The sequence below is a fragment of the Myotis nattereri genome, assembly GCF_964212035.1.
Source record: "Myotis nattereri genome assembly, chromosome: 6".
NCBI lineage: Eukaryota > Metazoa > Chordata > Mammalia > Chiroptera > Vespertilionidae > Myotis > Myotis nattereri.
Window position 1 is genome coordinate 88555093 of NC_138081.1, and position 12738 is coordinate 88567830.

Below are 12738 nucleotides of genomic sequence, written 5' to 3' on the forward strand. Positions count from 1 at the left end.
CATTGTCTTAATGTCACATTAGAACTGATGTGGAGCAAATAAAAATAATATTGAAGTGCACATTTTCTAATTACTTAGCACTTTTAAAAGAATCATTTTGTTTAAAAAGGAATTGTTAGAAATGTTTCAGTATAGTTAGCCTCATCTGAAGACTAGTATTCAGTAGTGTCTGAGTTCATGACCTATCTTGATTGTATGCAAGACATGAAGTATATGTTAATTGACATTAGTCTCATAAATTGTTTCTTAGATGTATTTGAATTAAGCATATGACTAAAGAATGTCTCACTTATTTTTTTTAACTTGTTTTCCCTTGAAGACACAGTTCTTTCCAGAGTTTTCATATCCTTGTAAATCTAAGAGACATTGGGAGGTTCTTGAGTATTATTTTTATTACTTAGATCTTTGCAAAAGCTACTTATGTTAAGTAATTCTTCTGAATTCTCTCTGTAGTATACACAATGAAAAACTAACTGAATTAACTCTTTTTGCAATATGAAGGGTCCAACAAATACAGTTATTAGGGCGAGATATGAAGGGACCTGCTCATGATAAGCTTTGGAACCAACTGGAAGCTGAAATACATTTGCATCGTCACAAAACTGTCATCAGAGCCTGTAGAGGACGTAATGACCTAAAACGACCGATGCAGGCACCACCGGGCCATGTAGGTTTGCTTTGCTACTGTTTCCCACTCAGCCTCTTCCTTCTTTACGTAATCAGAAGCCCTTTTCATTTTTGTATTCTATTAGTATTTAAAACTTTAATTTAAAAAGTGGAAGTGGGATTAACCTTATTTAAAAGAGATACATATTTAAAGTTTCAATAACCCATAGCTCTTTATAGACTTATTAGTGCCCTGAAAATGATATATCTGAAGATAGTGAACTATTGGTAGTACTTTGGCTCATATTTTACAATTTTCCTGTATCATGATTAGCATGAATTTGTTTTAAATTTATTTTAAGCTTAGTGTGTAGTCATATTGATAAATTGGTAAATATTTTTGGGTAGTTTTTTAAGAGAATTTTTGGTAACTTGATTTAAATGTAGGTTCTGAACTACTGTTTATACCTGTTTATTCTTGAATTAAGATGGAATTTGACATCTGTGTCTGTGTCTAATTGTCTGCTTTCTTAGCCATCACGTACGGGGAGTATTTCTTTTTATCTGGATAAATCTTTATCAAATTTCATTACAATAGCTGTCTAATAGTACAAACCTAATATAATAAGAGCATATCAAACTTCTACTCAGTGGCCCACATATCGTAGCATCAGGTAAAGCATGGCTTTCATAATGCAAAGAGTATTGTAAGAAGAATTGATATGTACATGAAATTGGTGGAGAGGAGTGGAGATAGCAATAAACACTTATACCATTGTCTTCTCTGGGACATAGTTGGTCCCCATTAACTTCCAAGCAGCTGCCAGATGACAAGTTATTTTATTCTAAATAAAGGAGTTTGAACTTGAACCTGATAATCATGGGATTTTTAAATAAAATAGTGGGTTTAATAAGATTTAACATTTTTTTGACAGTTACTTTGGTATAGTGAAGAAGATGTATTGGAAGATATATTGGAAGAGGGGCTAATTGGAGGTGAGGAGATACATTAGAAAGATACTGTGCTCATCTGAAGAGACAGTGATGAGAGCAGGGCAAGTGCATTTGAGAGGAAGGACAGGTTTGACAGAATCAAGGGGTCTTGGTTTTGGTTAAGTAGGTGAGGGAGAAGGAAGACAGTACGTTTTTCATTTGGGCAACTGAGTGCTTTGATGCCATAGATTTATAAACCAAATAGAGGAAAGGGAAGGTTTTGGGGAAAGGAGATCAGTTTTAGACATGTAGTGTCTGAAGTGCCAGTGGACAGCCAAGCTATGTCCAATTGGATATATTACTGGAATTCAGGAGAGAGGTCTTGAGTTGAAAAATATTAGGCAAATCATCTATCTATTTATAATTGAAACTATGAAATTGATGAAGTCACCCAGGGAAAGTATATTTAAGGTAAAAAGAACAAAAGGGCAAGAATGGAAAGAATCTTTTATGGAAGGAGGAAAGGAAATTGATCACAAAAGGAAAGGGCCTGAGGTAGAGCTGGTCAGAGACAGGCCATCTAGGAAAGTAGTGTAATAGAAACCAAAGGAAAGAGAGGGTTTCAAGGAGGGGTTAGCGGACAGTATCAACTTTCTGAAGGTTCAAATTGAGTGGTGACTAAAAAGTGTTTTTTAGATGTAGCCATCTTGGTTACCAGGTACTGTGGAGAAGACAATTTAGTGGAGCAGGTGGGGGCAAAACCCTAATTGCAGTGGTTGGAGAATGAATATGGGAGGCAAGCAAGTAGGTATGGTGAGAAAGTTAACTCTGTGTGAGAGTTAAGGAAAGATGGAGGAGGAGGAGGAGGATAGTAACTAAAGGTCATAGTAAGTGATTGAGGGGTTTTATTTATATGATGTTTGTACATGGTCAGTATTTTAAAGTTGGAAGAGGCTTGGAATTTTAGTTTATATGCTGAATAGGGAAGGAGCTTAGTAGAGAGGGAAAGAGAAAAGGTTATCAGAGAAGGAATTATTCATGGAGCAAGGTCCTTTATTTAAAAGGTAGACTCCAGAGCTCAAAGGAATGAGAAAGTAATGAATGATCCAGTTGGTAATTTGTTTTTCATTTCTACAATCAAATAAAATATAGATCTTTACCATATTTTCCAGTGAAGATAAACAATTACCCATTTTTATTTCTTGAAGATATTTGTTCTTCAATTAATTCCTGACAATTTTTTTATAATGACCTTCAGTTTAAAAAGAGATTTTATTAGTATTAAAGAATTTGACGAAAGGGTGAGAAAGTCATCTATACATTCTACTATATTAACAAAAAAACTATTTTCACTTTTCCATTTTATCTATAATTACTTTCTTAACACATACTATGTATCCATTGCAGAAAATTAATAAAGATTTATTTAATAAAAGCAAGTTGTATGGCATGGGTTTACTCTATTTGGTATATTATTTACATGATACTAATTTTTCTTCTTTCCCCCCCAATAAGGACCAAGACTCTTTAAAGAAGAGCCAAGGTGTTGGTCCAATTAGAAAAGTTCTCCTCCTGAAGGAAGATTATGAAGGCCTGGGGATTTCAATTACAGTAAGAAGTAGTGCTTCCAGTCTCTTTTATACATTTACCTAGTATCATCATACTCCTTAGGACATTGGAAATCATTGAAACAAAGTATTCTGGATATATTTTCTAAGTAACTGGATTTATCCCCATGGGCACTCTTTTTGTGTAAACTTTTTTTTGTAAATCTTGCTAATAACTTATGTATAACTTTACAATTAAACATTTTTATTATGACTCGTCATAGTTCTGTATCCTATTCTGTAATGCCTTTAAGAGCCTTTGGGAATGGATATGACTATTCTGTGTTAAATGGCTCCAGATTGTATTATTTTTTTCTGTAGCATATGTGTTACCTTTCTCTTGTTTAATTTCTTTGTTGTCAGATTTGACTGGCTCTCGGGTCTAAATAGTCTTCCTTTTTAAATTTGATGCCTTTGTAAAGAGTTACCTTGGGCAACATTCCTGAGAGCAGTCTATTATCAAATACATATATTTGGAGTCATTTTGCTATTGTTTAGTACTTTGTTCCAGGTGAATGAATAAGGTGGTTTTACTCTAATTTTCACTTGACAATACTTAGGTACTGCATGAGTTCATTTTAGTTCTGGTATTGCTTAATGTAGGAATATTTCTCATAATGAAAAGTTTATACAATGGAGAAATAAGATATACACACACACACAACTATGATACAAGCTGGAAAGTGATATGTACCAAATACTGCATTCCATTAATTCTGTGTTGCATATTTTTTCACATTTAACATCTCTGAAATTAAGATTCATCTTATGAGCTTACAATTGTTTTTATGGTTCATAAAAGAATGGTTTATGTTACCAGTTAGTGATTTAGAGCTGATAAAATTGAATAGTGCTGTAGACTACTAATACATAAATATTCTTATTTGTGTTTGAAGTAGGTTAGCTGATTGTAGTTGTTGAGGGGGGCTGTAAGATGCTTTTTAGAAAAGCACGTGTGTTATTATTTTACTAAGAGGTAACCCTTTGAAACTCATAATGATTTATTTATCATTAAGCAGCAAACAAGATTTTACTCAGCATTTATAGAGACAGTATAGGTGCTTCTGAAATATATTGCAAGAAAATATTTTATTTTTAGAATAGTCTGTGCTTATACAAAGAGTAAACTAATTGATTGCCTTTGTTTTGTTTTTGGTTAGGGTGGGAAAGAACATGGTGTTCCAATTCTCATTTCTGAGATCCAGCCAGGGCAGCCTGCTGATAGATGTGGAGGACTGCACGTTGGAGATGCTATTTTGGCTGTTAATGGAGTTAACTTAAGGGATACAAAGCATAAAGAAGCTGTAACTATTCTTTCCCAGCAAGTAAGTTCCCTTTATGAAATTAAAATTGGATCTATCAATTGGTTCTTTTTTAATCTATTGAGTATTTTCTACTTCCCTATGAAGTTACTCAAGTAGTAAAGTGCTTCTGTATAGATAGCTAGCAGGTTTTTTGGAGGGATAAGGCTTTTATAGAAGACATTCAGCCAGATTTACTGAAAAAGGACATTTTACTTGTTCCTTCCACAACTGTGTGTGAGCAAGTCAAATCTTGTGTGCTGCAGTGCCTTCATCTGAGAGCTGTAAGGATTCAGTATATTAATACAGTATGAAATGTTAGGACAGGACCTGACATTAGAGAGCAAAACATCATTAATGACTAAAATATTATATAAATATAAGGTATTACAGGAAAATATGATGCTAGAAATGGATTTATAGTCATAAATGTTAGAACTAAAAAGATCCTTAGAAGTCATTTAGCTCAACCTTCTTATTTAAAATGAATAAACTAAGGTTCTTTGAGAAATAATGATTTGCTCAAAGTTGCAGGCAAATAAATGACAGAGTTGGTATTCATATCCAGGTATGATATGTATATAAACTTAAGGTTTATTTTATTTTGCTTTTCCTTTAGGGTTGAGGGAAATAGAGAGTCATTGGTAGGTAGTTCATTGAGTTTTTGTTGGATCATAAGTGTGGTATGCGAGTGTAGAATTGAATCTGAGTTGAAAGTGAATTTATAGCTCATTTGGTTCAACTCCACAAGATGCATAAATCTCTACAATATTACTAATTAAATAATTGCATTGAAGGATTTGTTGATAAAAGACAATTCTTTTGTGGTATGTTGATGATTTTTAGAAAGCTTTCTCATATTAAGCTTCAAATCTGGGTCTCTGTGACAGCTACCCACAGACCTAAATCTGTCAACTAGAACTTACTGAAGACCACTGTATTATCTGTCTGCCTCCCCAAAATATTTTTAAAGATCTTCTAAAGATTATAAGGGAGAGCCAAGAATACAACCCTAGCCTCTTTAAGTTGGTGTTTTCCCAACCCAGCTTGGCTGTCATCCAGTAGCATGGGAGTGGTAAAGGAGATACAAATAGATAGTCATAAAGCTTGAAGGAAACACTAAGCACATATTAAAATTCTGAGGCATATCCTTAAACTGCTGGGAACAGGAGAACCAAAGAGACTAACTTAGCGAGTAGCAGTAAAACACGGCATGTTTTCTTTTGAGCAAAGGCAGGCCATATTTTTCAGAGAGTTGCAAATACCAGACTTGTGTGTAATGATTCTAGTCTCTTATTAAATGACTAGGGGCCCGGTGCACAAAGATTTGTGCACTGGGAGTGAGGGGGGTCCCTCAGCCCGACCTGCACCCTCTCCAATCTGGGAGCCCTCTCCAATCCGGAAGTTTCTGTCTGTCTTTGCAATCATATGAGCAAATTGTCTGAGACCCCAACCCAGTTTGGTTTGTTGCTCACAGAATAATAGAGGCTTTTTTTTCTTTGCTTCATTGGTGGAGATTTCCTGGAAGTTTTAGGATATCTTCCCTTTAATTTTTCCTTGACACTCTGACTGTACTTATGTCTCTCACCTTTGCTTTCCCTCCATCCCCCACCGCAACAGTAACTTGCTCCAGGCTCACTTTACTCTAGTGCAGCGGTTCTCAACCTGTGGGTCGCGACCCCTTTGGAGGTCGAACAACCCTTTCACAGGGGTCGCCTAAGACCATCAGAAAACACATATTGAATATATAATTACGTATTGTTTTTGTGATTAATCACTGTGCTTTAATTATGTTCAATTTGTAACAATGAAAATACATCCTGCATATCAGATATTTACATTACGATTCATAACAGTAGCAAAATTACAGTTATGAAGTAGCAATGAAAATAATTTTTTGGTTGGGGGTCACTACAACATAAGGAACTATATTAAAGGGTCGCGGCATTAGGAAGGTTGAGAACCACTGCTCTAGTGTCTAGGAGATCCGTCTACCACCAGAACTACAATTCCCAGCATTCCTGGTGCTCTCCATGCTCTGGGCTTCCGCTTCCATCCTGGGGGTCCTATCAGAACTATTCCCAGAATTCCTGGTGCTCCCTGTGCTGGGAGCGACCGAGGGAGCCATGGCCCCCCAAGCCTCCAGCTCTCCTGCTCTGCTTTCCGCCTGGGCACCTGTGTATGCAGATTAACCCACCATCTTTGTTGGGTTAATTTGCATATTCACCCTGATTGGCTGGTGAGTGTAGTGAAGGGACGGTCAATTTACATGTTTCTCTTTTATTATATAGGACTAGAGACCTGGTGCACGAGATTCGTGCATGGAGGGGAGGAAGGGTCCCTCAGCCAGGCCTGTGCCTTCTTGCAGTCCGGGAGCCCTCAGGGGATGTTCAGCTGACGGCTTAGTGGGCCTAAGCAGGCAGTCGGATATCCTTAGGCTGCCATGGAGGCGGGAGAGGCTCCTGCCGCCACCACCGCTGTGCTCGCCAGCCGTGAACTCGGCTTCTGGGCTTCTGGCTGAGCAGTGCTCCCCCTGTGGGAGTGTACTGACCACCAGGCGGCAGCTCCTGCGTTGAGCATCTGCCCCCTGTTGGTCAGTGCATGTCATAGTGACCGGTCATTCCACCATTTGGTCAATTTGCATATTACCCTTTTATCATATCATACTATTATATAGGATGACTCTAACTTGGAATATTTTAACATAATATATAATCTGTAATTTTTTACTTGCACCTAAAGTTGTTACTAAAGAATAATTGTATAAATATTACACATTTAGTGGAGTATGGTAAAAAGAGCAGTAATTTGGAGTCAAATTTCTACTTTTCTACTTTACTTGTTCATCATATTGGAAGTTATCTTCGTTTTCCAGGACTCTCAGGTTTTCCATTCATGTAAAAGAGACTACAGTAGTGATATTCTGAGGACTAAAGGATGTAATTTTGCACAATAAATATGGTGATTACTGTTACTACTGACAGAATACCTTGATTAACACTGTGTCTGGTACTCAGTGAAAGTTAAGGTTCAAGACCTAGTCAGTAAGAAACAAAATCATTATGTAGAGGTTTGCTGAATTAGACAAGGAAAAGTTTGTGTGATGCCTTCAGGTATACCTTTAATATCTATTTAGATGGATTTGCTGAATTGCTATGTAAAGTACAAAATGGCAAAATGACTTAAACTGAATATTTGTTCCAGAATTCTATAAATTGAGTAGTTAAGCATCCTTTTTTTTAGATCTATAAGCAAAAATATTGTGATCAGTAGAAAGAACTATAATATTAAAAATAATTTAGAGAGGATTCCTGGAGTTGGTCTGAACATGATGGCCTCAGAGCTCTCTTTTACCTCTTGAGATTCTAATCTAGACTGTCATTTGTTGCCTTGAAAGGAAGCTACATCTGAGGTCTGACTACTGTTCCTCATCTCTACCTACCACCCCAAAGAATTTAGAAATCCTTTTTTAATTACATAACTTGACTTCCTTATTTTTTTTCTCCATTTTAGAGAGGAGAGATTGAATTTGAAGTAGTTTATGTGGCTCCTGAAGTGGATTCTGATGATGAAAATGTAGAGTATGAAGATGAGAGTGGACATCGTTACCGTTTATACCTAGATGAATTAGAAGGAGGTAGTAATCCTGGTGCCACTTGCAAAGACACAAGCGGGGAAGTCAAAGTGTTACAAGGTAAAAATCTCTAAATAATCTAAAAGTTATTATTAATAAAAATTAAAAATATAAAAGCCTCAGATGTTTATTTTTAAACATTTATTTTTAAAATGTTTTTATTGATTTTAGAGAGAGAGGAAAAGAGAGAGAGAGAAAGAGAGAGAGAGAGAGAGAGAGAGAGAGAGAGAGAGATCCATCGGCTGCCTCCTGCATGACCCCTACTAGGGATCGAGCCCACAGCCCAGGCATGTGCCCTGACTGGGAATCGAATCAGCAACCTTTTGGTGCTTTTGGTGCTTGGGACGACACTCAATCCACTGAGCCACACCAGCCGGGCCAGTAATACTTTTAATTACAATGGGCATTCATTCCTTTGTTTTGGCTCAGTAGAATCACAAGACTTTGTTTGTTTTTTTAAGACTAGAAAGTAACAGCATTTTTTCCTCTTTCTTTTAGGATTTAATAAGAAGTCAGTAACTGATGGACATGAAAATGGAGACCTGGGAACTTCGAGAGAAACTCCGTTAGAAGACAGTGCTTCTAAATTAGATGATCTACACAGTCTGTATCAGAGAAAGTCTTGTTAAACTGACTATCCCCAGACAAGATTGTAAAATCAGACTATTCTGAACTTGGGGCACTAGGGAAGATGGCGACAAAGACTATACAAGCTCAAGGGAGGCTGTTTGTTGCCCAAATGAAAGGCGGGTACCTCAGGGCTTCGTGTGAACTTCTAAATGCCTGAATCCCTGATTCTGTGGTATATCATAATTGGCTATTGCATGTAAAGCAATTTTGATTTTCTTAAAAAATTGTAAAGCACCAAAGCATGTATTTCCCAAAGGGATATTACTAGGCTCTTAAGTACCAAATGAAGCACTACTGTTTTATTTGGTTCCTCTCCCACTTAGTAGAAGGGATAGTGCTAACCAGTATTTTATAAGAAATAGCCTTTAAATTCAAGAGAATAAATGAATTCATGTTATATATTCCAGAATGTCAAGTGTGGTGTTTCAAAAGACAGAACTTGACTCAATGAGTTGCAGAAATGTAGGCTGGACTTAATTGTTTTTTTAACTGAAAGAATGGCTTTGGGTTTTTTAAAATTTTATTTTGCATCCTGATATGTAAATCAGTTCTTGATGATCATTTATTGTGATGAGTTTGCCGTTCAGCTCTATGCAATGCAGTACAAAATAGGTTTCTTTAAGCAATCCTTATCAATCAGTGCTGCACCAAAATTGTTTCTGTAGTTACTGTATATTGTACTTTTCTGATTTTTCAAAAGAGATGCAGATAAGTGTAAATTCTTTGTTTCCAATTATGTTGATCTCTGTGCATGGTATTGAGCATTACGTTATTACTGTGTAGTCTAAAATGCTTTTTTTTTTTCTGGGATCTACAAAAGACGGTTTTATACATTTTGAGTTGTTTATAAAGTGTGTCTTGCTGTGATAGTCCTGGCACTTACAAATACATTTTTCTGACAGTAAAAGCTCAAGTTTATTACTATATCAACAAAATATATTGCATTCTCATAGCAGTTTTCCCTCAGAGTAACATTTCCTAGTCACCTAAAAAGCTGAGGTACTGGTAGGAAAGATAAGGTAAAGATGTTTTCATACAGTAATTGTTCTGGTTGGCTTTTCACATCAGTGTCTGTTTGACTAAAGAGCTTTTCAGATGCAAACTTCTGATGTGCTGGTTTTCTTATCCCAGGATTAAGCGTGGAGTAGTGCTCTTTGATTTACTGTTCTTGCAGCCACTGTACTTTGTTGGGGAATGTGAAAATACTACTTTTAAAGAGGTGATAGTTTTGCCAGTATCACTGTTTCAAAGGATATACATTTAAGGGACTATCAAGTGTGGGGAAAAGCCTGCCAGGACCTTAGAGTATTATCAGTTCTTCATTTCTAATGTTCAGATGTTATGTGACATAACACATTTTCTTGTCTTTCTTAGATGCACTATATATATTTGTTCATAAGTAAATCTGTAAAATGTATATACTTTATTTGGTGGTTTTGCTATTTATAAATTTTATGTTTTAACTATTGTTCATTTATGGTTTGTTTTGGTGGTTTTATTCATCTGTATATCTCCATGTTAATTTGTAATAGAAATGCACTTTATAGTATATATTGTTACTGATATTAAAATACCTTGTAGGATAAAGATGCCTCTAAGCGAAAGCTAGTATTTAATTGCACAACTGAATAAGCAAGCTACATGTTACTGTTTGCTCCTGACATGCTAGGCTAGGCCTCTTAAAAGAAAACAAATGCTTTCTCCTTATGTGTTCCCCCAGCTGCAAACACGTACCCCCATGCATGACTTGAGATCTGCACGCTGGAGTTTAGCCAGTGTACTCATGTAGAAAATTTGCATTGTAGCAAGTCTGAAAATGTTTTTTTGTGTGTGACTCAAAACCATGTTGTTTTTATTTTTTTAAAACAGAATGGGATGACTGGCATTTTTTCAGAGAATATGTATGACTGAATTCTTAGGAAATATTAGCTAAAACTTTTTGACTTTCAAGCACTGTCTACTGAGTCTATGAAGAATTTTTTTAGGGCCTTCAGTTGGCATATCTATAAAGGTGCTGTGTAATAGGATTGTGAGAGATGGTTATGATATAACTCCTTTCAAGGGCTGATGAACAGAATAAGAAAATTTCCAGGTAGTTTAAAAATTAAACTTGCATGGGTCAGCTCCCTTTTCGTTCCTGCTGCACCTTGGTTTGCACGGCTACTTGAGAGCACTGTCGCTCAGATGCTACTGTGAGCTTCCTGACATGTTAGAAACTACCCAGTTAAAAGTTCATTTTGGATATAAGGTCTTTAAGAATTACAGACTTTTTCCAAAGGACTGAATGAGAAGCAGTTTTTTATTTTCACATGTATAGGAAAGAAACGCATAATACTGAAGTTTCTGGGGCAAAACCAAACACAAGGAGAGAACTGGCATAATCAGTTGAAAGGAAAGGAAACACTGCACACTCAGAGTAGCTGAGAAAAACTTCTCAATACAGTGTGACGGTTGTGTGTGTACAGCTACATGTTAACCTCTAAATTCTCTTCTAGGTATCTGTTCTGAATATGTTGAAAAAACAGGTTATTAGACTTACTATATAGATTTAAAAGAGATGAAAATTTGTAAGTCTTGGTGATTATACTGAACAGTTGTCAAAAGTTAGCACGGTTTGTCTTGGTGCTGGTTCCCCCCCCCCCCCCCACAGTGAACTTATTTTGTTTTTCTGTTTAGAAACAAAATCTATTAATTCATGCCAAAGTTGCACATTCTTATAATTATAATTATAATTGACATCCTATTCCACCTATCTGGTCTTCCGCTTAGGCTCAGCCTCAGATCTGTAGGATTTATGACAAATGTATTATATCTCGTTAAGTTGAGTTTATTATTTTTTTAATAAGCCTGTAAATAAAGATGGCATCTTCTACATTAAAAATGGTATCAATCTCGAATTTTTTAATGAATTTTGTTTCACATTAAATACTTTGGTTTGTTAATTATTTCTAGTAGCTTCTATTATTTGTACCAGCAAGTCATAAAGTTCATGCAAGGCCTGAACCTAGTTACTGTGGTAGAACAATTTTTTGGATTAGGAATTAACTCATCTGAGGAACTGTTTAATCCAGTGGTTCTCAACCTTGGCTGCATGAGCCCCAGAAATCAGGATTTTAAAGATTCCCAGATGATTCTAATGTACAGCCAAGGTTGAGAACCACTGGTTTAACCTGAGCTAGTTAAAAGCACATTGGTTGGCCTGGCTGGTGTGGCTCACAGGTTGAGACTGACCTATGAACCAGAGTGCACGGTTCAATTCCTGGTCAAGGCACATGTTTGGCTTGCAGGCTTGATCCCCTCTGGGGGTGTGCAGGAGGCAGCCAGTCAATGATTCTCATCATTGATGTTTCTATCCTCTCCCTCTCTCTTCCTCTCTGAAATTAATAAAAATATATTTAAAAACAAAACAAAAAACAAGTTTGGTTGGAAGACACTACTGGAGCAACTGTAGGACCGGCTTCTGTTGGAACTTAGCAGATGGCAAAAACTAGTCTCCTTGGGTTGGTTTTGTATTACAAAAATTGATAGCTATTGTTATCTGAGAGGATAACACTGATAATAATTAGAAAATCAATCCTACTAGATAGTGTGTAAGAGGATATTCTTCCATTTTATCATCTAAGCAGATATAATTTGGAAGTTCCCAAATTATTTGTAAAATAATTTTTAGAAACATCTGTAAACATTGATCAGGTGTTTGTTTGTTTTTCAGGAGTATTACTTGGTATGAACATTTAAAAATAATTATTTTTGTCATGGACTAACCTTGATTTAGTCCTAATGTAATAATGCTGACTATGTATCAGTTTAAGCTCCTAATTAAACAAGTAATTTGGAAAAGCCTTTTCCAGAACAATATCACATTAGATTGTTCAGTTTATGAAATGTAAAAGATTATTGTATTCTCATTGTTAACCAACATTCTATTTTATGTGGGATTACAATTTTTCTTTTAACTAAAAGGTATTACAAATGGCTGTGTGGGTGCTGTGTGTTTGTCTGATAATAGATCGTTTCCAGGTGTATT

At 36.0% G+C, this 12738-nt stretch overlaps 1 protein-coding gene across 2 annotated transcripts in view; it reads left to right on the plus strand.

Moving 5' to 3' along the window:
* Positions 1-10184, plus strand: part of GOPC (golgi associated PDZ and coiled-coil motif containing) — a 28339-nt gene extending 18155 nt beyond the window's left edge. For both annotated transcript variants that reach the window (XM_081094173.1, XM_081094174.1), the window contains 5 exons: positions 502-667; positions 3055-3150; positions 4307-4471; positions 7961-8141; positions 8580-10184. In XM_081094173.1, the coding sequence (XP_080950299.1) occupies positions 502-667; positions 3055-3150; positions 4307-4471; positions 7961-8141; positions 8580-8710 (739 nt within the window). In that variant the 3' untranslated portion in view covers positions 8711-10184. The remainder of the gene's footprint in view (positions 1-501; positions 668-3054; positions 3151-4306; positions 4472-7960; positions 8142-8579) is intronic.
* Positions 10185-12738: the final 2554 nt, after the last annotated feature.